The 26222-nt window shown below is 46.9% G+C and overlaps 2 protein-coding genes across 4 annotated transcripts in view; one reads left to right on the top strand and one right to left on the bottom strand.

The window, feature by feature from the left end:
- The window catches only part of MMP20 (matrix metallopeptidase 20), a 68984-nt gene extending 48600 nt beyond the window's left edge, over positions 1–20384 (top strand). For all 3 annotated transcript variants that reach the window (XM_082683989.1, XM_082683990.1, XM_082683991.1), the window contains 2 exons: positions 18539–18642; positions 19605–20384. In XM_082683989.1, the coding sequence (XP_082540115.1) occupies positions 18539–18642; positions 19605–19705 (205 nt within the window). In that variant the 3' untranslated portion in view covers positions 19706–20384. The remainder of the gene's footprint in view (positions 1–18538; positions 18643–19604) is intronic.
- The window catches only part of DYNC2H1 (dynein cytoplasmic 2 heavy chain 1), a 670805-nt gene extending 645400 nt beyond the window's left edge, over positions 1–25405 (bottom strand). Inside the window, exon 1 of the mRNA XM_082683959.1 lies at positions 25397–25405. The gene's annotated coding sequence lies outside the window, so the exon portion shown is untranslated. The remainder of the gene's footprint in view (positions 1–25396) is intronic.
- Between the last annotated feature and the right edge of the window lie 817 nt (positions 25406–26222).

Raw genomic sequence — 26222 nt, 5'->3', positions numbered from 1 at the left:
TGACCATGCCAAATAGTTTAATTTTTCCCAGATTTTATGTATGTGTTTATTTGTTTGAAAGACAGAGCACAGAGGGAGAGGGAGAAACAGGCTCCCCACTGAGCAGGGAGCCCGATGCAGGGCTTGATCCCAGGACCCTGAGATCATGACCTGAGCCGAAGGCAGAGACTTAACCCTCTGAGCCACCCAGACGCCCCAATTTTTAACTTCTTGAGGAATCTTCATACTATTTTCCACAGTAGCTGCACCATTTTCCATTCCCACCAACAGTGTAAGAGGATTCCCCTTTCTCCACATCCTCTCCATCACGTGTTGTTAGTTTTAGCCATTCTGAGAGCTGTGAGTTGGTATCTCATCATGGTTTTGATTTGCATTTCCCTGATGATGAGTGATAATGAGCATCTTTTCATGTGTCTATTAGACATCTGGATGTCTTTTCTGGAAAAATGTCTATTCATGTTTTCTTCCCATTTTTTCATTGGATTATTCATTTTTCAGGTATTGAGTTTAATAAGTTCTTTATATATTTTGGATAGTAATCCTTAGTATTTGCAAATACCTTCTCCCATTCCATAGGTTACCTTTTAGTTTTATTGATTGTTTCCTTCTCTGTGCAGAAGCTTTTAATTTTGATGATGTCCCAATAGTTTATTTTTGCTTTAATTTCCTTTTTCCCAGAAGACATGTCTAGTAAGAAGTTGCCACCTCTGATGTCAAAAAGGTTACTGTCTACATTCTCCACTACGATGTTGATGGATTCCTGTCTCACATTTAGGTTTTTCATCCATTGTGAATTTATTCTTGTGTGTGGTGCAAGGAAATGGTCCAGTTTCATTCTTTTGCACGTGGCTGTCCCGTGTTCCCAGCACCATCTGTTGAAGAGACTGGCTTTTTCCCATTGGAAATTCTTTCCTGCTTTGTCAAAGACTAGTTGATACAGAGTTGTGGGTTCGTTTCTGGGTTCTCTGTTCTATTGTACTCATCTGTGTCTATTTTTGTGCCAATACCATACTGTCTTCGTTACTAGGGCTTTGTAATACAACTTGAAGTCCTGAACTATGACACCTCCAGCTTTCCTTTTTTCCTTATTCTTCTTCTTCAAGGTTGCTTTGGCTATTTGAGGTCTTTTTTGCTTCCATACACACTTCAGGATTGTTCATTCTAGCTCTGTTAAAAAAAAAAAAAAAGCTGTCGGTATTTGGATAGGGATTGCATTAATGTAGATTGCTTTCAGTTGTGTAGATATTTTAACAATATTTGCTCTTCTAATCCATGAGCATGGAGTGTCTTTTCATTTCCTTGTGTCATCTTCAAGTTCTTTCATTGGTGTTTCATGGTTTTCAGAGCACAGGGCTTTCAACTTCTTGGTTAGATAGATTCTGACGTGTCTTACTGGTTTTGGTGCTATTGAAAATGAGATGTATAGAAATGCAACAGATTTCTGTACACCGATTTTGCATTCTGCGACTTTATTGAATTCATTAGTTCTAGCACTTGGTGGAGTCTTCTGGGTTTTCTATATATAGTATCATATTATCTACAAATAGTGACAGTTTGACTTCTTCCTCACAAATCTGGATGAATTTTATTTTTTGTTGTTGTTGTTGTCTAATTGCCAAGGCTAAGACTTCCAGTGCTATGTTACACACAGTGGTGAGGGGCACCTGGGTGTCTCAGTGAGTTAGACATCCAACTCTTGATTTTTGGCTCAGGTCATGATCTCAGAATCATGAGGTTGATCCCCACTGGGCTCCCTGCTCAACAGGGGGTCTTCTCAAGATCGTCTCCCCCTCTCCATCTTCCCTCTCCTCTAAAATAAATAAATAATATCTTTAATAATAATAATAAATAACAGCAGTAAGAGTGAACATCCCTGTCTTGTTTCTGACTATAGGAAAAAGCTCTCTGTTTTTCCCTCTTGAGGATGCTATTAGCTGTGGGTTCTTCATATGTGGGCTTTAGGATTTTGACGTATGGTTCCTTCTATCCCTAATTTGTTGAGGATTTCCTCATAAATGGATCTTGTACTTTGCAAAATGCAAATTTTAAGAGGATCATATAGTTCTTATCCTTTCTTTTATTTTTTTAAAGATTTTATTTATTTATTTGACAGACAGAGATCACAAGTAGGCATAGAGGCAGGCAGAGAGAGGGGGAAGCAGACTGCCTGCTGAACAGAGAGCCCGATGCGGGGCTCGATCCCAGGACCCTGGGATCATGACCTGAACCGAAGGTAGAGGTTTAACCCACTGAGCCCCCAGGGCCCCCCATCCTTTCTCTTATTAATAGAGTTTGCCGCACTGACTGGTTTGAGACTACCAAGCCATCTTTGCAGCCCAAGAACAAACCCCATGTGATGAATGGTTATTTTAATGTGCTGTTGGACTTGACTTGCTGGTATTTTATTGAGAATTTTGGCATCCTTGTTCACCAGGGATATTGACCATAGTTTTCTTTCCTGGTGGGATCTTTACCTGATTTGGTATTGGCAACACTGGCCTCATAGAATGAATTTGGAAGTTTTCCTTCCTTTTCTGCTTTTCATAACAGTTTGAGAAGCAGAGGTATTAACTCTTCTTTGAAAGTTTCATAGAATGCCGCTGTGAAGCCATGTAGTCCTGGACTTCTGACTATTGGGGGATTTTTGATGACCGATTCTGTTTCTTAGCTGGCTATCCATCTGGTCAAGTTTCCTTTCTTCCTGTTTCAGTTTTGGTAATTTATGTGTTTCTCGGAGTTTATCCATTTCTTTCAGGCTGTCCAGTGTGTTGGTGTGTTTTTGTTTTTGTTTTTGTTTTTCATAATACTCTCTTAGAATTGTTTGTGTTTCTGTGGCACTGGATGTGATCTCTCCTTTCTCACTTGTGATTCTATTTATTTGTATTCTTTCTCTTTTCTTTTTGGTAAGTCTGCATAGAGATTTATTAATTTTATTCATTTTTTCAAAGAACGAGCTCCTGGTTTCATGCATCTGTTCTATTGTTTTTTAGTGTCTCTATCATTTACTTCTGTTCTGATCTTTATTATCTCCCTCCTCCTGCTGGATTTAGACTTCTTGTTCTTCCTCCAGCTCCTTTAGGAGTAAGATTAGGTTGTTTATTTGAGATTTTCTTGCTTCAGGAGGTAGGCCTGTATTGTTATACACTTTAATACTGTTTCGTCTTATGGTATCTCTTAACTCTCTAATTCTCCCCTGATGGTCCAGTAGTTGTTTGTCTTTTTCTCAGCTTCTTTATTCTCCATAATTTGGTCTTCCATATCACTAATTCTCTCTTCTGCCTCATTTATCCTAGCAGTAAGAGCCCCCATTTTTTTTATTGCACCTCACTAATAGCTTTTTTAATTTCAGCTGGGTTAGATTTTAGTTCTTTTTCATGCAGGAAGGGATTCTCTAGTATCTTCTATGCTTTTTTCAAGCCCAGCTACTTTCTTTATAATCATCATTCTGAACTCTAGTTCCAACATCTTACTAATGTCCATATTGATTACATCCCTGGCAGTCAGTACTGCCTCTTGCTCTTTTTTTCTTTTCTTTTCTTTTCTTTTCTTTTCTTTTTTTTTTTTTTTTTGAGGTGAGGTTTCTGTTTTGTCATTTTGTCTGGTGAAGAATAGATGAATGAGAAAAAAAAAATGCTGAAACGGTAGCAACGACCCCAGAAAATTGTACACTGAACAAATCAGAAGAGACCCCCCAACCAGGTGGGGGAAAGAAAGGGGAAAAAAAGAATATGATCAGTCTGGTGAATAGAGCAGAGTTACACACTGGATTTGGGGTGTATTTTGGTCTGTTAGAAGAAACTGTGTCCCAATATTTTAAAGAAAGAAAAACGTGTGTGTGTGTGTGTATAATATACAAAAAATAATGTTAAATACAATGATGGGATAGAATATGACTATAAAAATGAAAATTAAAAAAGATTTTTTAAGGTATTGATAAGATGTTGGTTAAAATAGGAAAGAGGAAAAATTTTAAAAGAAAGAAAATTTTAAAAATTTAACTTTGCAAGACTAAAGAAAACGGGGAAAGCCATGAATTCTGTGTGTTGCTTTCCCCTCCTCTGGATTTCCCTGGTTCTCGTTGACCAGTGAGCTTGGTCTTGGCTGGATGTTCTTGCTGATCTTCTGGGTCAGGGGCCTGTTGCTGAGATTCTCACGTGTCTTTGCCGGAGGCGGAGGCGCAGTTGCTCTAGGTTAAGTAATCTGCGCAGGTTCACTCTCGGGAGCTTTTGTTCCCTGATCGCTTTCCGTACCGCTGTGGAGGACGGGAAAGGAGATGGCGGCCGCCCAGTGTCTGGCCACAAAGGAGCTGAGAGCTTGGGGCCCCGCTCCTCAGTGCAGCCTCACAGAAAAGCTGTCAGTCCCTCCCGTCTCCCTGGTGTCCGGCCACGCTCGGAGCTCACCCGGCCTGTGACCGAGCGTTTCTGTCTCTGGCTCACGGCCCCGTTTGGAGTCTCCAAACCCATCAGATTCCTGCTGCGCTGCTCCTCCTGGGGAAGGAAGGTGAGTCTCCCCGGATCTGCCACTTCTGGGGTCCCTGCTCAAAGAGCAGTTGTCTGACTGTGCCTCAGATCATGGCTTAAGGTAACCCTGAGCTGACAGTCCCCCCTCGGCTCCGTCTCTGCAGCGACTTCCCCGCTCCATCCCTGGCAGCTCTGTCGCACTCAGACACCCCCGGTCTTTCTGTGACCCCGCGGGTCCTGAGACCACACTGGCCCCGCGAGGGCTCACCCCTGCTCGGCCTCTGCAGCGCCGTCCCTCCGTGGAGCGGACTCTAAAAGTTCTGATTTCGTGCTCCGCTGCCGCTGCTTGCCAGAGCCGGCGAATCCCCTCACGGTCTATCTTCCCGTCCTTCGGGTTCACGTCCCCGTAGGTCCCACCTGCCAGACAGTGGTCGATGTTCTGTTCCTAGCATTGCTGCTCTTCTCCTCTTCGCTCTCCTGGTGAGTCTGTAGGTGTTGGGATGGGGTGATACCTATCTAGCCGAACTCCTGGGATCCGATGTCATTTCAGTCTGCTGCTCCGCCGCCGTCTTGCTCCCTCCCCCAACATTCATTGTTCAGTTCTGTGTTCTTTAATTTCCATGTATCTGCAGTCTTCCCATTTTTTTTCTTGCGGTTGACTTCAAGTTTCATAGTCTTGTGATCTGATAATATGCAGGTATGATCTCGGTCTTTCTGTACTTGTTGAGGCGGGATTTGTGACCCAGGATGTGATCTGTTCTGGAGAATGTCCTGTGTGCACTCGAGAAGAATGTATATTCCGTGGTTTTAGGATGGAATGTTCTGAATATGTCTATGATGTCCACCTGGTCCAGTGTGTCATTCGAAGCCATTGTTTCCTTATTTTCTGCTGGTTGTTTCTGAGCTGTTCTCTGATCCTTTCTTATCTTTGTCACTTTCATGTTTTGCTGATTTCCTTAGTGATCTATTTGGGTTTCATCCTCTTTATTCTTCATGTTTATTGGTGACTTGTGATTTGTGGTTACCATTAGGTTTGCATATAATCCCTTTGGCATAAAGCAATCTGTATTAGGTGGATGGCCATCCAAGTTTGAACCCATTCTTTTTTCCTCTCCTCTCCAGACTTTAGGTATGTTACTGTATTTTATATCCCTTCTTTGTGAGGTCCTGGGCTGACAGTTTCATTTTTACTGCTTTTGTATTTTCTGCCTTGATGTTGTCACTTTTGGTCCCTCCTTTCTGCTCAAAAAGGCCCCTCTGATCTTCCTTGCTGGCTGGTTTAGTGGTCACGAACTCCTGCAGCTATTGTCTGAGAAACTCTTCAACTCTCCTTCTGTTCTGAATCGTAGCTTTACTGGCATATCACCTGTTTTCAGTCACCATTTCTATGGCATGAAAGAAATTTATAAATAAGTACATGTGACCTTCCTCCACCTGACTAATAGCTTCTCCTGTCTGAGACTGAGAAGACCAAATAATAGATCTGTCTTGTGAAGAGGAAAATGTATTTTCTAGGAATGAAGGACACATGTAGACCCTGCTGACCCCTGCCCACTGAGAGCTCTGGGAGCCTGGCTCAAAGCACCAAGGGGTGTCCTGACTTATTCCTTCCAGTCCAATGATTAAGCCACTACAGCAGTTATTTTTCCTCCAGAACTTCCTTTTCTGGATTCCTGATGGTAATTCATTTATTAAGCCCTAAAGTCTGCTGGGCAGATTCCTCAAGTCTTTCTTTAAGATAAGCTTCCTGACACCTGACACCTGACACACAGGACGATAGGTACGGAGAAACCCAACTCCCAATACGGATTTTCAGAGAATGAGACTGAGATGCCCACAGAAGCATGTGTGTGGGTGTGAGGGTGTGTGTGGTTAGGTTGAGTCAGTTCATGCCTGGAAGACTGCTCACTGCCCGACTCCCACTGCGGGAATTATCCACTTTCCCATTGCTTCAGCTCTCCGTTCCTCGTTCCTCACCGGGTCTTTGGACTCATGTACCAGCCACCACAAAGCACATGCCTCCAGCCAGGCAGCAGTGAGGTTAGCAACTAACAGAGGAGGCTGGACGAGAGGTTTTTAATTCTCTGTAAACACAATCTTGGAGAGGGACAGGGTCTCCAAATGTAATGAGGCCTGACTCCCGCCTGAGGGAATCACAATGCACCTTTCCAACTACATGTCTGTGAGTGTCTATTCAGGAAAAGTCTTAATAATCTGGATAAAACAGATTGATTAAAAAGTTGGTCTAAGGGATTAACTCCAATATCAAACAAAGACTCATTTTGTGTTGAGGGAAGGAAACCCCAGAAGGCTCTTTGAAAACTAACCTTCCAAGGCTCTTGAGAGCATTAAGTGAGTAACTCAGGCAGACGCAAGCACAGAGCCCCAGCACGTAGAAGGTGCTCAAGTACAGCAACTGTTCAGATGTTACAGGAGCCCACGTGGTAACCAGGAGATACCTGCTTCAGAAGTTGAGATAATTAACAAATGGCCGTTTAAAGCTCAGGAATTCTCTGACCACAATCCAGTCATAGAGCAGGTCAGAGGGAACTTCCTTTGAGAGACTGAAGGCCCAACATTGCACTGAAACTCCTGCTTTTGGCAAAGCATAGACCATCCTTCCACCACGAAGGTCCTGTGTCGTACGTGCTGCAGCACACGGCTTATGCACTAAAGAATAAAGCAAACAGCTTTGACCCACAGCTTCCGAGGTCAGAAGAGCTGCTGTGAGCCACTCCACAAACAAACCTTCTCCCCCAGACTCCGCACCTGTATTGAGCAAAGCCTCCCCTGCAGGACACCTCACTGTCTCTGGAAGCCCCATCTTGGTGAGAAGTCCTGTTCAGCAGCTCTTCAGAGACCTGGAAGGAACTGTGGCTGAAACACATAAAGGACTGTTTTTCTCATCTACGTAACACGTCTGAAGTTTAACACACCTGGGGGGACACGGCGAGTCCACAGTCACCAGAGACCCGAGTTCCTTCTAACACCTTGCTCCGCTGTTAACATGGAGGTGCCCGTCTCGGGGTTGCCTAAGACTCCAGCAGCCCATGAAGTCTGGTCACTACGTCCTGTTCTAAACAGGAAGAAGGAGGAAATTGGAGGAAAAGCCAAAGGGGACAGAAGTTCTGTCAGTAAAGCAGGAGGCCATATTCAAAACACACAAGGCCAAAGCCACAGACCGAGTTCTAGACCAAGAACGGGGTGGGCCGCATGCTGGGATTTATTTCCGTTAGTCACTCCTCACGATCTTCATTGGTCCCAACGCTAGGTCCGTCTGTGACACAAACGATGTGTCGAGGGAAGAGAAGTCTCCGGATAGGCTTGTTGTCAGGGAGAGCCTCCAAGAACTCCTGGGCGGAGCCGGTTTAGGGAATGACGGGCCATGAGAACACTACTGAAGAACTTTGCCCCCTGAGGACGGAGGGCTGGCTTGGGGCCAGGTGGGCTCAGGCTCTGGGAGTGAGGGCTCACATGTCCATGCAATAGGAACTCACGGGACGCAGCCACAGGGAACTACAAGGTGGAACCCAAAAGGGGGCGCTACCATGCCAGCGCCATCCCACGGCACTGATGTGCTGCTTAAACTTCAAGGAGAGCTCCTTCCCCACTCATCCCTTTGCTTTTACAGCTTCTTTCCCTCTTCTAGACAGGCCCAAATGACTCCGCCAGTTTTTCCTTTTTTACACGACTTCCATTACCTTTGGCTCATGTCTCCCTGTAGATATTCTCTCTTGCTTACCAAGAGCAGACCAGTGGCTACACCAGAGAGCTCCTGGGGTCTGGGGCTGCCGTCCACTCCATCGTCCTTGGAGGCAGTCAGTATTCTCTGAATTTTGTGCAAAGTGACGTGCAAATCTACAGGCCCCGGCCCCTTTCTATCCCTAAATTAATCTCTCTGTGCAAACAGACTGAGACATGATTAATACAAAGTAGGACACATTCTCTGCCTCCTGGATGCCCCGGGTATACTGAAAATTGAGTGGTTATTTGGGATTTTATAGTTAGTCACCATAGAGGAAAATAGGTGATAAGTAATAAAAATAAGAAAGATGGGTAGAGTTCAAAATCTTCTTTTTTAATCATAAATTTTTGAACTGCATTACCAAACTACCACTTTCAATCTATATATATTGGGCATGATTATACATCAGACTCTGTACTAGGACCTTATCACTCAGAGCACAGAGTTTGCCACCTGAGAGCATGGACCCAAGTAACGGAGTACTCACCTCAGCCCTCCCAGCCATCATGGGGCAACCTGGATTGCCTTTCTGTTTGGGTTTAATCATCTTCAAGAGGGAGTTGGAAATAGCATCTGCTTCATCCATGGGAATGGATAAGGAAACTGTGAGATGCCACCACACAATGAACATTCACGTTGAGGGCTATCCATGTTCAGGAAGGCCTACAGTTGAGAGTACATACACAGGGAAATAATGAAGAGTGGTCCAAGTGTGACAGGTGCCCTGAGAGAAGACTGGATGGAGATCAGTGGGGCAAAACAAAGAGGAAATGGCCCATGCTAGTAAAGGTGTCCGGAAAGTACCCTCAGAGGAAGTGAGCACTGCCCTTCATCTTGAGAAGGGAGTTGGAGTTTCCCAGGGAGGAGGCAGGAGGTCAGCGTGGCTTCCAGGCAGAGACAGCAGTTGAAGCAAAGGCACTGGGGCATGAAATCGCCTGTGTATGTGGCGGAAACCTCAAGCAGTTCAGCATAATAGCCTTGTAGATTAGAATGAGAGATGTGGCCCAAGGAGAAGCAGGGTGTCAGTGATGGAGGGCCTATGCCTTTCCAGGGAGACCAGTGTGAATTTATAGAAACAGAGGGATATCTTTAAGTGTCCTAAATAAACGAGTAACCCAGGAAGTTTTGTATTATAAAACTACCCTTCCGGCAGCAGTGTGACCAGAGCAGAGGGGGACAAGATGGGAGTTGGTGAAACCAGGGAGGCCAGAAAGTCACAGGCAACACTTGCAAAGTGCTCCAGAGAAGAGCTCCCAACCAAAAATCCTACGTTCAGCTTCACTGTCTCCAAGATGGAGACCAAAGAAGACATTCCCAGAGAGACAGAAACTGAGAGAATCTGTTGCTGGCACACCTACCTTACAAGCAATGCTGGAGAAAGAGCTAGCTTCAGGAGGAGGGGAAGTGACCCTGGACAGTAGTATGAATCCACGTTAAAAAAAAAAAAATAGAGAGCAGAAAATGTAACTGAAAGATAGTTTAAAGGTATATTTCCTCCCTTTCCTTCTCTTAATTGATTTTAAAAATAACTGCTTAAAACGGCATATGTATGTATGTATGTATACATATTCATTTATTTATTAATTATATATATATAACTGTATTGTTAGGCCTATAACATTCAGAAACATAACCTATTTGTCAATAATAGCACAAAGCACCAGGTGTGGGGAAAACTGTACGGAGCTGGGGAAATTATATCAAATACTAACTCAAATTCACAGGAGAAACAAAAGAAAACAGACATGTTAACTAAGGAGGCTAATATATCAAAAACTATAAATATATACTTTCTCTCCTTTCTATCAGCTTCTTAAAAATACATTAAATTGTATAAAAGAGTAATTAGAGCAATGTCCACTGGGGGTTTGTGACATAAACTAATGTAAGATGTACAAAAACAAGACCATCGAAGGAAGGGACAAGGAACAGACTTTCTGGAGTGATGTTTGTGAGTCTACCTGGAATTAAGCTAGTAAAAATCTGAAGCAGTGTATGGTAAGTTAAATTATTTATGATAAGCTCCCTAGCAACCACTAAGGCAATAACTTTTTAAAATGTAGTAACAAAATCATGAAAGAAAGTAAAAGAGTACATTGGAAAATTTTCACTAATGCAAAAGAAAGCATTAAGGAGGGAAAAGGGAACCAAAAAGACATGACACATGTGGAAAACGAAAACTGAAGTGAATCCAGTTATATCCAGTTATATCAATATAAATGTATATAAATCCAGTTATATCAATAATATTAAATGTGAATGGATTAAATAATATAATCAAATAACAGATATTATTAGATGGGATTAAAAAAACAAGACCCAACTCTATGCTATCGGTAGAAGACACATTTCATATGCAAAGATACAGATAGATTGAAAGTAAAAGGATGGAAAAAAATCTTTGTCATGTGAACAGAAACCATAAGAAAGCCAGAGTGGCTATGCTAATATCAGGCAAGACAGACTTTAAAATAAGAAGGGTTACTAGGGATTCAGAGGAACATTCTACAGTGATGAAAACTTCAGTCTACCAAGAAGGTAAAACAACCCAACAACAGACCCCCAAAACACATGAAGCTGCTCCCCAAAAAACCCCGACAAAAATGAAGGGAGAAGACAACAACTGAATAATACTACTTAGGAATGTCAGTACCTCACCTTCAATAATGAATAGAACAAGTAGACAAGGAGATCTATAGGGAACAGGAGCCATCAGAAGCACGATAAGCCAACGAGGTCTAACAGGTGTCTGTAGAATACTTCACACAAAAGCAGAACACACGTTCTTCTCCAGGGCTTACGGAGCACTGCCCAGAAGAGGTGACATGCTAGGCCAATTTAAAACAACTGAAATCATACAAAATGCCCTTTTTGATCACAGTGAAACAAGCTACAAATCAATATCAGGGAAAACTGGAAAATTTACAAACATGTGGAAATGAACATACTCTAAAACAATCAATGTGCCAAAGAGGAAATCACAAGAGACATTAGAAAATACTTAAAGATTGGGACGCCTGGGTGGCTCAGTTGCTTAAGCAGCTGCCTTCGGCTCAGGTCATGATCCCAGCGTCCTGGGATCGAGTCCCACATCGGGCTCCTTGCTCCGCAGGGAGCCTGCTTCTCCCTCTGACTCTGCCTGCCACTCTGCCTGTGCTCGCTCTTGCTCTCTCTCTCTCTGACAAATAAATAAATTTAAAAAAAAATCTTAGAAAATACTTAAAGCTGAATGAAAACAGAAACCGGGTATTTGAGACCATATGCAGGCAATGAAAGCAGTACTCATGGGAAATTTCTGTCTCTAAATGCCCATTAAAAAAAGGATCTCAAGTCAATAACCTAAATTTCCACCTTAGACACTGGGTAAAAAAAAAAAAGCAAATGAAACCCAAAGCAAGTGGAAAGAAGGAAATAATAAAGATTATGGTGGAAATAAGTGAAATAGAGAATATTACAAGCAATTTGAGGAAATCAACAAAACTAAGTTTGGTTCTTTGCAAAGATGCACAAAATTGACAGATTTCTCGCTGGACTGGCATAGTTGAAAAGACTCAGATCACTGAAATCAGAAATGAAAAAGGGAACACAACTACCAATCTTACAGAAATTAAACGGATGATAAAGGACCCCTATGAACAACTGTATGCCAGTAAATTTGATAACTGAGCTGAAATGACAAATTCTGGGAAAGATGCAAAATGAAGAAGCTGAGTCAACAAGAAATAGCCTGAATTAACCTGTAACAATTGAAGAGATTTAATTCATAATCAAAAAATTATCCACAAAAAACAGCCCAAGACTACATGTTTCAGTAGTGAATTCTACCAAAACATTTAAAGAGGAATCAATGCCAATTTTTCATGAACTCCTCTAAAAAATAGAAGAGGAGGGGTCGTTCCCCAGCTCATTGTACAAGGGCAGGATTACCCTTATACCAAAACTAGACGAAGGCATCACAAGGAAATAAAACTTCAGATCAGTATCTTTTGTGAATATGGATACAAAAATCCTCCAAAAATAGCAAGCCAAATCCAGCAGCCTATAAAAAGAATTACACAGCATGACCAAGTGGGATTTTTTTCCCCATGCATACAAGGTTGGTTTAACTTCTGAAAATCAATTAATGCAATACACCAAATCACTAGAGTAAAAAACAAAAGCCATATGATCACCTCAAGAAAGGCAGAGAAAGCATTTGTCAAAATCCAACCCTGTTGTAAAATAAAAACTACTCTGCAAAACTGGAAACAGGACAGTTTCTCAGCCTGATGAAAGGTGTCTGTGAGAGCCCACAGCTGACCTCAGGCTCCGTGGAGGAAGCCTAGATGCCTTCCCCCTAAAATCAGGAACAAGACAAAAGTTTTCACTCTCACCACTTCTTTTCAACATTGTACTAGAGGTTCCAGCTGGGACAGTTGAGCAAGAATGAGTAAGATAAAAGGCATTCAGACTGGAAAGGAAGAAAAACTATTTCTATGTCTTGTGATCTTTTATATAGAAAAGCCTTAGAAATCCTCCCAAAACACCTGTTAGAACTAAGTTCAGCAGATATGCAGGGTAGAGTTCAGCATGCAAAAATCAATGGTAGCTCCATACATTTCTTTTTCATGCATTTCAATGAATAATCCAAAAATGAAGAAAACAATTCTACTTACAATAGTATCAAAAGAAATGATAATTTTAATAATTATTATATATTATAAATAATAATAGAAATTAATAATATTTTGAAATAAATTTAACATAAGAAGTAGAAGATTTATAGCACAAAAATTAAACAATCTAAAGGGAAAGATCTCTTGTCCATGGATTAGAAATCTTAATTTTTTTTTAATTTATTTGAGACAGATAGAGAGAGAGAGCATGAGCATGGGGAACAGCAGAGGGAGAGGGAGAAGCAGACTCCCACCGAGCAGGGAGCCCAATGCAGGGCTCAGTCCCAGGACCCTGGGATCATGACCTGAGTCAAAGGCAGACATTTAGCTGACCGAGCCACCCAGGTAACACAAGACTTAATATTTTTTAAATGACAACACTCCCCAAATTGATCTGCAGGACTTAACACAATCCCTATCGGAATTATCACTGGTTTCTTTGTAGAAATTGACACACTGATCTCAAATTCATATGGAAACTCATAGGACCCAGAATAACCACAGTATCTTGAAAAAGAAGACCAATTTGGAGGAGTCAGAATTCCCAATTTCAAAACTCACTACAAAGCGAGAATAATCAAGACAGCATGACACGAATGTGAGGATAGACGTACAGACCACTGGAATAAAACTGGCAGCGCAGAAATAGACCCACAGATCTATGCTCAGCTGGTTGCTGACAAGGACGCTAAGGCCACTCAATGGGGAAAGAACAAAAGAAGGGGAAGAGAAGACGTAAGGAACATACAGGAGATTTGTACACATGGAGTATGACAGTATGAAACACAAGAACGGAAGTGTCCAGAAGAGCCTTCTGTGTGCAGGGCTTGAACTCAGAATTCAGGCTGGTAATGCAGATGTGCACTTCCTCAAAGAATCTGGGGTTGACTGAGGCTGTGGGTATTTTTCAGCGTGGTTACATAGTCTTGATTCTAAATCCTCACAGGCAGAGTCCCTCCCCCACATCTGGGATGGTTCGTGGCTGTTTCTCCCTCTCCTCCCCATCCTTGACCACTCTGCTTCTCTAGTGGAGATCACAGAATCCCCATCCTCCCCAAAAGCCTTCTCATTCCTAGCTGGACGTGGAGAATGACTTTCAAAGGGGACTCTGGGTTTCCATGTACCTAGAAAGGCCTCCTTGAAGAGACTTCCTGAAAACCTGTATTTTAGACACCTTATCCATAAATTCCCCTTTTGGCCGCCCTTGCGCACATTTTCCGTAAGCGTCCTTCTGCTGATACACCTCCCCACTCGGTACTTCAGAGGATGCAGGGCGGGGTCAGTTTTGCCACAGATATATGCTGGAAATCGTCAGAAATTCCTAAAAAATCTAAATTCAAACCATAAGATTACACAACATGCAGACACTTTACCAAAACTGTCCCCAAACACTCAGATGACCAAGGCAGAGAGTAGGATAATATAGCTGAAAAAATATGCCACATCTATGGGTCCGTGACATTGCCAGGGTCATGGCCAGGGGTGATTTCTGTGGTATCTATGCCCATTAATTGGCGATGGGGAAACAGCTCACAAAGAAAACAGTCACAGGTCAATCATGTTTACTTGGTATTTGGGCTTCACAAACAAGGCCTCGGCCATGAGAAAACACGTGCAGTGAGTTCCGCAGGTCGCTAGTAAGCAGTAGGTGCACAAGGAAAATGCATGTTTTTCCTTAACCTTGCAGTCCAGCTCATCTATGTTCATGGCTTATCACGTGGTCGGATAATCACGTGCTGGGAATCTGCTCACGTTCTCTCGTCCTCCCTTCTGCCCAGTCGGTGGTCTTGGAGAGTAGGCATTCCTGTCTCCGTGAAACAGAAATGTTGCATCTCAGAGAGCTATGTCGTTAGCTCAGGTCCCCCAGTGACCTCAGCGGTCCCCCCGCGGCTGCGTTTCACACCGGGTCTGCACCCGGAGCCCTCACTGCCCACCGCGCCATCTTCTTCCCTCTCTTCACCTCGTTCTTCCCGCCCATCAGATACCCACACTTGTGATTCTCACTCTGTCTGCAAACTTCCTTTTCTGTGATTCTCCGCAAAATCTGCAACAGAACAGTAGACCTTCTCAAGCCTAGTTCCCTCCTGGCTGCGTTCTCTGGACTCTGTCCAGTCCATGCCCTCCAGCCTCCTCTCCTCACCTTGTCTCCGCCTTGCCTCTACTGCAGAATGGTCTGCAGAGGCGGTGCTGGAAGATCAGGTAAAGATTCAACTTCTCGATGACTGAAGAGCTCAGATCACATCACGAGCTCTACTCACACTCATGCCGGCCAGTCTGTCAATGGTTCTTGGACCCCTGGATGGGTCTGTGTGCCTGGCGTGTGTATGAACATGTGTAAATTGTCTCTCACCCTCTCGCCACCGTTTTCCAGATGAGGAAACAGGAGTTGGGAGCACTTTTCCCTGATCCCAGAGCTGTCTGGTGGTATACTCTTTCCTCTACAACAGAAATCCTCACATATCTGTCCACAAACCAGGGCTAGGTCATTGCCAAGTTCCCACCAATCCACAGCAAAGTAAGAACAGAGCAATATTGTAAATGGAGAGGGTGTGGTGTGGGTCAGTATAAAGACACGTTATTGGCAAGAACCATCTTTTAGGCTGAGATTATGTTCTTTCTACCTCTTTGATGTTAAAGTTTCTTTCCTTTGTGAAATGGTAATGAAAATAGGTCGTAATTTTTTTTTGATGACTTGATGGTAATGTCCTTACTTGGTACCATGAAAAGTGGGGAACTCTATGGTAACTCTGTAGGTACCATCTACTTAACATCTACCAGAAGGGTCCAGATGCGATATTTATATGTTATCAGCCAAGCCCACAATGATGATTTGTGTTTCAGGCCAGTGTTTTGAAACGACTGTGTTAAGAGTAACGCTCTTTAGAAAGCAGTTACTGGATAAGCAAAAGGCAGAGGGGCGAGCCCACAGGGCACGGGTCTGTTAAACACGTAAATGGTAGGAGCAGGGGAAAGAAACTGATTTCACAATATCCCCAAGCATTTTGCCTGGGTTTTTTTGTAAATTTGATTGTGAATTTAAATTCCCAGCTTGACGTTGCTTCTCTAAAAATTCTCCTGAAAAAAAAGTTTTTAAAGATTTTTTTTATTTTAGAGAGAAAGCATGAGTGGGGGGAGGGGCAGAGGGAGAGACTCCCCAGCAGGGGTCCCACCAGCAGGGAGCCCGACTCAGGGCTTGATCTCAAGACCCTGAGATCATGACTGCAGCCAAAATCAGAAGTCCAAGGCTTGACTGACTGGGCCACCCAGGCGCCCCTTGAAGCATTTTGTATATATAATGTTTTTACCTCTGTCATCCTCTGAAGAAGTACATATAACATTTTGGGTCTTGCCCCCTACCTTAGTGACCTATGCAGACAGATAAAAGAGAAAGACCTTTCTTCCATATCTTCTTATTGGATTAAGAGTCCCTCTTCTCTCTTTAAAACATACCCCTGTATCTAAACTGTTGCTCTGTTCTCCAGAAAGAGATTTGCTCTGTCCTTTGATCCTTCCCAGTCCGCCCCATCTAATTCAAGGAAAAGACAGCAGACTCCCACTTGGAATAGTCTCCCTACAGGGCATCTCTAATCAGTCACTCACTCGGAAGGGAGAACACATTTTGCCATAAAACAATATAAATGGTGGTTACATTCTCAGAATCCCTCCCAGATGTTTGCTTACCATGCACAAAGGCAAGGCACCGCCTGGTTTAAAAAGCTCAGCTTACAGTCCTCCCTTCAGAGCGGACAGAGAATGGACGTCTGGAAGCTGGACCCCCACGCTCCCTGGGCCCGCGGTCCAGCCCCTCCCTCCGCGTGGTCCTCCACGCCTGCAGGCCCACCGTCCCTCTGCCCTCTCCTCTGCGTCCGTCCCCAAAGACTGAAGCTTCAGAGTTATCGTCCTCACTCTCTCCCGCCAAAGCACCCGTTTCCTCTCCACAGTGTCTCTGGGAGGTGAGAGAAAAAAGCAGTCTAGCCATCAAGGGTTCATGTGTAAACAGTACTTAATAAGGGGCTCCAGATTTCAGACTCTGGGAGGAGGCGAGCGTAACAGACTCGGGCCACGGAGCACCCACTGTGCCTGGGCTGTTCCCTTTTTTTCTGACCCATTTTCTCCCGACTCCAGTCCTGAGACCTCGTAGTCCCCGGATGACCAAGGCCCATCCCACAGGCCTCACTGGCATTTCTGATGACCGTAAAACACAGGAAATGATTTCCATCTCTGAATCTCACAGTGACTCGCAGAGCTTGGTTTTCCCCTCGCCCCACTAGGAGGTTCTAATGACCCTCCCAAAAAGGGCATCTGGGACAGTCAGCGTCCACTCCTCTCCGCCACACTCCCCCAAATAGCTCAACCCACTAGTCACGCGGGCCTGAATAATTCTTGGCCAACATGCAGTCCTGTTGGGTCAAGAGGGATCTGCCCCCAGCCGGTGCGGTCATGGCCATGTGAGAGGAGGTGGGCGTCTGCGGCTGCAGGACACGGCTCAGGGCTCCAGGCACCAGCAGAAACTGTCTGACCTTTCAGTGGGAAACGAGTGGGGCGTCCACCCTGGGAAAGTCCCCGCTGGGGACTCTGTGCCGAGGAAGAAGGAACTGTCTCACCCTGGAGATAAGGGCTGCCTGACTGCCTATGTGGTCAGCCCATACCAAGCAGGCTGATTCACACAAGTCCCCGTCTTCTATTCAAGGGGCGGCATGGTCACAAAGACGGGCATGAGACATTCTTCTGAGCAGTCATTGCGCCGTGGCTGCTGATCCGGCAAGAGAAGCCTAATCTAGTATTTGGTCCATTGTGTAATGACTCCAGGAAACAAAAGCAATTTAATGCCGTCCACCTGGTTTCAAGGCAGAGACTCAGTTATCCGAGATGTTCTTGCTCCTGAATGTCACCTGGTGACTGTCTGCCCATGTGTTTGTTCACTCGCTGTGCGTCGTTGGTCCGGTCGCTCCTCCACAGACATGGAGCAAAGGGGCCCGTGAATAAAAGCCCCCAGGAAGGGCTTTCAACTGATTCTTGGACAAGAATCCAAGCCCAGAAATTCTTACACAGAGTGGGGTGGTGGGGTTGTTGCGACAGTAAATAACGCAGTAACAGTACATGCCGAGTTCCTTTGGGAAGGCAACATACCTATTTTATAATAATGATTTTCTTTCCTTAATTCTTTTTTTTTTTAGATTTTATTTATTTATTTGACAGAGATCACAAGTAGGCAGAGAGGCAGGCAGAGAGATGGGGGGAAGCAGGCTCCCTGCCGAGCAGAGAGCCCGATGCGGGGCTCGATCCTAGGACCCCGGGATCATGACCTGAGCCGAAGGCAGAGGCTTAACCCACTGAGCCACCCAGGTGCCCAACATTTTTTTTTAATTATAGGAACATGTTGCTACAATATATGGAATAATTCTAAGACTAGTTCTAAGAATATATCTATTTACAGACTAGAGCAAACGAGCCGTCCTAGAATCTAAGGATCTTGGGAGAGAAGTGATGCAGTGTGTGTCTGTGTGTCTGTGCGTGTGTGCGGATGTGTGTGGCGAACAGAGGCTCAGAGAGGCACAGACACGCATCTAGAGTGAGTCCTCAGTCGGGCCTGGCTCACGACGACCGACGAGAGCTGTGTCCCCTCCCATCAGTAAAGACCACTTACTGACATGTTTGTGGAATGACACTTCCTCCAGCTACGATGAGCGGAAACGGAAGATGGAGAAGGACTACCCTAAGAACACGGAGGAGGAATTCTCAGGGGTCAATGGCCAAATCGACGCCGCTGTGGAACTGAACGGTGAGCATCTCCGCCGAGAGCGTTCTCTGGGGAAACAGGTAGTGGGAGACGTGGGCTCTGCTCTGACATGAGGAAAAACAGGCTTCCACATAGGAGTCCTTGGTCCTGAGTCCCTTACCAGTCTAGCTGACCAGACCAACGTAGAGAAAGAGTACAGAATGTCCGCCACCAAGACTCTTTGTCTGCAGATAGAAAGTTCTAGATGGATGGCTTCTGTCCGTAAGTTGGGTAACACCTCCAAGCCTACCCAGTCAAAACTGCCTCTTTCCTCTTGAAAATGCACATCCTGTCGACCTCCCCAGAGCCTTTCCCCACCTCCTTACGCCATCCTGCAATTTAGAACGGAGCAGGGGAGCCGATCGGAACCGCACAGAGTTGAGGAAACGCAGATGAATCTCCCAGACCAGTCGGCACCTTCCGAGATCAGAGCCCAGGGCTAGACTCGGGTCTGAAACCCAGAGAGAGGTCCCGATGTGTCGCCTGCTCTTGCAGTGTGGCTAACAACCCCAGGAAATGCTGTGCCACACAGATGCCGGTGCGAGGAAACCGGGCGGTCTGGGACTCGGTACTGAGCGCAGACCTTGCAGCGACTGCGAGAGACGAGCAGAGAAAGGGAAGATGAGAACCCACATCTGCACTCGGAGTTTGCTTGATGGGACATCTGCAGAGTTTTAGGGACTGGCTAGAGGTTTGGGCAGGGAGAGGAGAGGAGGGGTTCCCTGGAGGGGAGCAGAGACACCAACACGGCTGAGACCCACCTGCTGGGTAAGCGTCCCTGGGAGAACAGTGAGCGGGGCCGGGCAGCCCAGAAGCGCGGGTCCGAGGGCTCCCGGAGAGCCGGCGCAGGACGGCAGCTGCCCCCAGTGCATCCCCAGCCCCCCTCTGGGGCCGCCTCCAAACCCTCCCTTTGTGGCTCTGCCAGTCATTCTCAGTAACGACGTTTTCAACCTTGTCTCTTTTAGGCTACATTTACTTCTTTTCAGGACCCAAAGCATACAAGTACGATACAGAGAAGGAGGACGTGGTCAGTGTGCTGAAATCCAGCTCCTGGATTGGCTGCTAAACAGGAAGGTCTCGAGTTTTCTGGGGAGTGAGCATGACCACCAGCAGTTGGTCCCGGGACCACAAGGACCGAGGCAGAATATAGGATCGGGGTCTTCCCGCAGCCTTCGATCCTGAGGGCGCTAAGACTTCATCGGAAATCATTACGTTTCTCAAGTTTTTCATGGCTGCAGATTCATAATTCTAATCTCAATGGACAATTTCTCTAGGGTCAGCGTCACGTAAAATCAGAACTGAAACCATGCAGTCTTCCACTAGACACCCACTGCCTTTTCTCTCCTTACCTAATAGACGGAAGCAAATTGATAAATTTGGGTTTTATTTCCAAGAAGAAGCATATTTGTGGATTCCCTGACACATATTATAACTCTTTTTAACAGGAAATGTCATTGCCTTACAAATGATAATTACTCCTCACCAGCAGCGGCGTTTGTGGCCCCTGCATTCATTGTGATAAGTAGACATTTGTCCATCTGTACCTTGAACCCGGCACAAACAAAATACCGTGTGAGCCTTACTTCTCGTCGTTGGAGGATGAGCTCCGTGCGCTCACTGGCCTTTGAAGTAGGTCGTCAAGGGCAAACCTATTCAAATGAGTTTTCACGCTAGGCAAGAGATGGACACTTGGCGAGAAGAAATCTTTTAACAAAAGCCAATAAAAATGTTGTCTAAGAACAGTTCCTCATTTCTCTTTTCAGTTAATATTTACTAGCTTCCGTCACACTTTGTTCGGCAACCCCCTTTGTACCTCGCGGAAGCTCAGAACCGAGAGCAGCCCCAGGAGAAGTGGCAGTCGCTCGCTCCTCTGCCAGCTTCCCGGCAGTACAACACCCCGTGAGCCGCCTTCACCCCCTCCAGGGCGTCTGTCTCTTGGCAGGGGTTTTCCATCTGGGGGAGGCTCTCTCTTTAGTCTTTCTTACTTCAAGCTAAACCTTTTCTCTTTCTTACCTACTCATCAGTTCAGGGAAAACACAGCTATGTGTCCTCCTTGTGACCTCTTTTAACCTCCCACTCTAGAACGCAAGGATTCTGAAGACTGAGTCTAAAGTTAGGGGATGAATACATTTAGTGTTCTCCATAGGCCGTCTGGAACAGCCCAGCACTCGACACATTCGCTGTGACTGTCCCCATCACTGACTGAACTGGTGTCACGGGGCAACGAAGGGACGGGGCCGTTCCCGGAGGTGACTCCCAGCTCCCACTTGGTTGCTGTTACTGAAAATGGCCATGGATAGCCAAGCAGATATTGAATCTCTGACAGTTGAAGACAAAGTCTAGCACATCTGCTTTCCAAGGTCAATGGCCTTATTGAGGAAGCAAAGTTGCGTTTTCAAAAACAGCCATCGGAGGAGAAGAGTGTGGTGGCAAGGAGTCGAGGCCACCTGGCCACTCCCCGAAGGCTCAACACAGAGTGAGCCACAAGCCAGCGATTCTACTCCTGGATGCACACCCGTGAGGCCGGCAGACCCGCTCCAGTGTGGTTAAGTTTGAAAGCAGTACACTAAGAAACCAGATACAAAAGGCCACCGGCTCTAGGATTCTGTTTCTACGAGACGTTCGGAAGAAGAAAATCACAGGGAAAGCGGACGCGTGCTTGCCAGGAGTTGGGGGAGGGGCGATGGAGGGTGACCTAGGCTCGGCGTCGGGGGTTTCTTTGTGGGGTGATGAAAATGTTCTAGAAGTGGTGATGGTGAAGGTCGCACAACTCTGTGAACACATGGAAAGCCATTGAATTGTACATTTTAAGTGGATACATTGGATGTGAACTGCCTCTCAATAAACCTATTGTCTTCATAATGACCATAGGCCAGGAGCTCCAGGTTACATGGTGATCTCTGCAGGGCGCCCTGGCTGGCTGGGGCAGGGACCCACGGCAGGGAAGTGTTAGCCCAAAGACATCTGGAGCAGAGCCCCAAAAGCCACAGGTCCTGCCACTGCCTGGGGCTCGCCCGGGGACACGCACCGGGCAGACCCTTCACTGAATAAACGAGCATTGCAGGGCACAAAAAAGCATGGGCTCTGAGGTCTGACTGCCTTCAACCCAGATCTGTTATTTTTAGCCTTAATCTCAGTGTTGGTCTCTTCCTTCCTAAGACTAGAATGGAATATTCTTATGTCCTAGAGATATGTAGAAGCTTAAATACATTAAGTCAAAATACACAAAGCCCTTAGATAGTGACAGGTGCTCTAGAGGGGCTCTGTAATTGTTATGTGGAAGCCATTAGAAATAAATGTGCTTTGAGACATTTTGGAGAATTTGGATATATCCCTCGAGATAATTGAAGACATTATATGGCATCACGAGGCTTGGTAACCCGTGGCCTGAAATTTTCCTTTCCAAACTCCAAATGAAATCAGTCATCAAATAATGTACTGACCGTTGCTATGTCCCTTCCCCCCAAGAATAATTCTTTAAGTTTTCTTTAAAAAAAAAAAAAAAAGATTTCATTTATTTATTTGACAGAGATCACAAGTAGGCAGAGAGGCAGGCAGAGAGAGGTAGAGGAGGAAGCAGGCTCCCCGCTGAGCAGAGCCTGATGCGGGACTCGATCCCAGGACCCTGAGACCATGATCCAAGCTAAAGGCAGAGGCCAAACCCACTGAGCCACCCTGGCACCCCTTTTTTCTTTTCCTTTTTCTATTTGAAAAAGAAAGAGAGCATGAGGAGAAGGAGGGACAGAGGGAGAAACAGACTCCCCACCGAGCAGGGAGCCTGATGCAGGACTCGATCCTGGGACTCCAGGATCATGACCTGAGCCGAAGGCAGACGCTTAACCAACTGAGCCACCCAGGCACCCCAGTATTATTTCTTTGTTGAGTAAGAGAACTTCTGGCTCCCAGACACCGTTGTCTGTGTTCTGGAATGGCAGGCTCCCTATGGACTGTGTTTGTGTCACAACTCACTTGGAACATTTCTGTGCTCGCCTGAAACAAGTTTGTGTCCAAATAATTTAAGACATCTCTTCATCACCTGGCTTCAGAGTGACTGAGGGCAAGCGTCTTGTTAAGTCACAGTCGGACGGTGTAGTTCAACTGCTCTTCTTGGGGTCACGAGTAAGCAGAACGGAGTTTTATTTCCGGTGACCTTGGTCATTGTCCTGTTAACCTCAGGGGTGACTGTTTCTGGGCAGCCCCACATGGAGGCTCTGGGAAAGCACCCGGGGACTGCTAAGGACGAGGGCAGCCCCCCAGGTGGGGCTTCCCCACCAGCTCTGCCCTAGTGTTCTGTGGCTGCCCCGAGCTCGCTCCCAGTTAGCCTGCTGTGAGACGGCAGACCCGGCTCTGGCCGGTCCTCGCTTCTCTTCCACGTGGTCATCCGGAAACGCCTCAGACCGCCCTCCCGTGGGGCACGTGGCACATGGACTATGCAGGTTTTCTGCTCGATACATTTTTCAGTTATCTGAGCACCTTCAAGTGCTTTCGTTTCTGCATTATCCAATGTCGTCGTCTTCTTCTTGCTTTCAGTCATTTCCTCCAATAGACAATGATGGGGGGCGGGGGCTGGTGAACATTCGCAGCTAAAATCGCCCGCAGGAGTGAGTGCCGCTTGAGGAGAAGCGCACCGTGCTGGTCAGCAGGTTGGAATTTTAGATTCTCACATGGAGCAGAGGACAGTCCCAACGATTTTCTGTCTGTTGCCCTATAAACCAGTAGATCACGTCCCTCTGCTGAGCCTGGCCTTGATGCCATCCCCAACCCCAAGGGGCTTGTGGCTGTGGCCGGACGAAAGCCCGTCCTGCTGTCCCCGTAATGCCGCGGTCCTTTCTCCCGCCACCTACACACTCGTCACTGAACTAAGAACAGACCCGGGAAGACTGCTAGTGAGTAGCTATCCCAGGAAATCCGTGAATGACCCGGCCCCGAACGAGGCTTCGTGTAGCGCACGCGTCCTTCATCTCTCCGCCGTACGTCCCCTCTTTAATTCAGGGCATCGCTCCAAAGTGTTGGGGAGGAAAGCAAACGTCTGTTGCGCCAACATGGTGTTGTCCCGGGAAGAGTGGGAGGAGGCACGAGCAGGGAGAAGGACCAGAGCAACTCGGTGAGAAAACATTTGCGGAGACCGGTTGAGAACTGTAACCTCTAAATCCATTTTAGATCATCTGCGGTGGGAAGGGGGAAGAAAGCATGTCTGTGGAAGTAGCCATTTGTTTGTCCTTAGAACATCCCCGGCCTGTAGAGCAACGACAATCAGCGTGAGCTTCTGGGGTAGCGGGAGATGTGGGCGCAGCTCTCGAGGCCCGGGCGGCAGGAGTCCCACGTGAGCCCGTCCCGTGACCTGCTGACGGGTGGCGGCTGCGTTTCCGCACCGTGGGTGGTTCCCCCGTGCCAGTTTCTGGAAGTCGGTGGTGTGACCAGCAGTTGCTTTGGAAAGATTCCATCTCTTTCCTAAAATAGCTTTATCTCCGTGAATGATCCCTTCAGCCTTCTGAGGGATCCGGCCACCCACCTTCTCCACCCTCCGCGGTCACTCTCCGGCCATTCAGAAACTGTGCGAAGCATTGACTCTGTGCTGACCACACCTCGGTGCCGCTGTGTTCCCGTGGGAGCTTTCGCCCCCAAGGAACTCCCTCTTCTGATGGAGACAGTCAGTATTCCAGAGTGTTCTAGGTGTAATGAAAGATACTGAGCTTCCTCTGAGAAAAGCAAGCAAAGCAGGGAAGAGGGTATAGTGCGGGCGGCGGGGCGCGTTTTCCTAACCCTGTCCAGGGAGACGACTCCCTGAGCGGGGGATCTTCATGCCGCGCCCTGGAGGCCCTCGGTTGAGGCCGAGGGAGCAGGAGGTGGGAGGAAGGGGCTGGGCAAGTCTGAGGCCCCACAGGAAAGCCACCATTTCCTTCCGCAGACGGGGCGGAGATGCAGAGGGCACCGACCGAGGAAGCAGCAGCGCAGACGCTACCAGGGGTCAGACAGAGGGAATTTTCTAGGTAAAACCAATAGGACTTGCTCCTGAAGTGTATGTTGGAATTAAGCAAAACCTCTCAGGTTTCAGGGCGTAGCACGTGGGAGAGGGGTGTGTGGTCTGGGAGCAGCTGGCTCTGAGCTGCGCCTTGGATGGGCCCCGCGGGAGGCCGGACGGCATGGATGATGGGGACCCGTCAGGCTGCCGACCCGCTCTCCCTCCCCGCTGTAAGAACACGGTTTGGGGGTGCCTGGGGGGCTCAGCTGGTGAGTGGTGAAGCGTCTGCCTTCAGCTCCAGTCATGACCCTGGGGTCCTGGATCCAGTCCCGCGTCGGGCTCCCTGCTCAGCGGGGGGCCTGCTTCTCCCTCTGCGTCTGCTGCTCCCCTGCCTGTGCTCTCGCTCTCTCTCTCTGTCAAATAAGTTAAAATCTTATAGAAAAAAAAGAACATGGTTTAATGCTCAATAAGAGGCTTGGGTTTTCTTTTTTTCTTGATTTTTATGTTTCTCGGTACAAAAATCATGGGACAGTTCACAAAGGAAAACAGAAAATCTTCAGGACTGCTCTCCTGGAAGAGAGTTATTGGTCACCAAAGAATCATAATTAAATACAGTAAAAGAACTTTCACGACTTTTCCAAAAAATCTCTTTGTTCCTGCGGTGGAGACTCCTCTGCCATGTCAGCAGACGGTGACGGCAAGGTCTCTCCTGCACTCTTCTGTGTGTGCCTGAAGACCAGGGTCCCGCGAGTCTCTAAATCAAGGCTTGCGTCAACGTTCACATCTGGAACCCCGGCCAGCCGGCCCGCAGAGCTTGTTTCAAAAGGGCCCGTCCTGCTCTCCGGTGGGTCGGCCCCTGCGTGGGGCCCAGGGCAGAGCCACAGTCCAGGCCTCCAGACGAGTGCACCTCCCGTGTCTGTGTGCACCCCGAAACCGGGCCTCAAGCCCGCACCCAGAGACGCTGCAGAGAACCCTGTTCCTGAAACGGTACAAGGCCAAGCTCATTGGATCAAAGAGAATGTCCTCATCCAGTATTTTGGGGCACAACCAGTTTCATCAAAAGCATCAGAAACCCTTGGCGTTGGACATTTCCGCCCTGCGGCTTCAGCTTCCTGCAGGCACAGGCTGTCAGAGGACAGGGCTTTGCCGTTGTGCTGAGGCGCAGACGGGATCGCTCGCACCATGAGGGTGGTGGGTGGGGAGGGGTGCGGCGCGGCCAGCCCGGGGGCCACGGGACACGCACATCGCAGCGCGGCTTCACGGTGCCCTTCGCTAGCGGCCGTGTCCCGCACAGCCCCCTGCACAGCCCCCGCAGCGGAACAGCACACACGACGTATAGGAAGTGCTCCCTGCCGTCCGAGAACAGTCGTTCTTAGTAGCTAGACAAGGTTGCGTGAACACGGTGCCCAGCGACACCAGAGACACCCGGCTGAGCGTGAGGGACTCCTGTGAGAAAAGGCCAGAACGGTTCGGGGCCAGAGAATAACCCCGGAGGATGCGAGTTTGAATCCTATCCTGAACCCGGGACCGGGGAGACGGAAAACGGGAGTGGGCGCTCCAGAAAACAGGGCAGCTGGGCTGGAAGGACGGTTGCAGTCCGAGTGTGGAAAAGCGCAAAAAG

Source organism: Mustela nivalis (genome assembly GCF_964662115.1).
Source record: "Mustela nivalis genome assembly, chromosome: 9".
Classification (NCBI taxonomy): Eukaryota; Metazoa; Chordata; class Mammalia; order Carnivora; family Mustelidae; genus Mustela; species Mustela nivalis.
The sequence above is the reverse complement of the archived record's forward strand: the minus strand, read 5'-3'. Positions and strand labels throughout refer to the sequence as shown.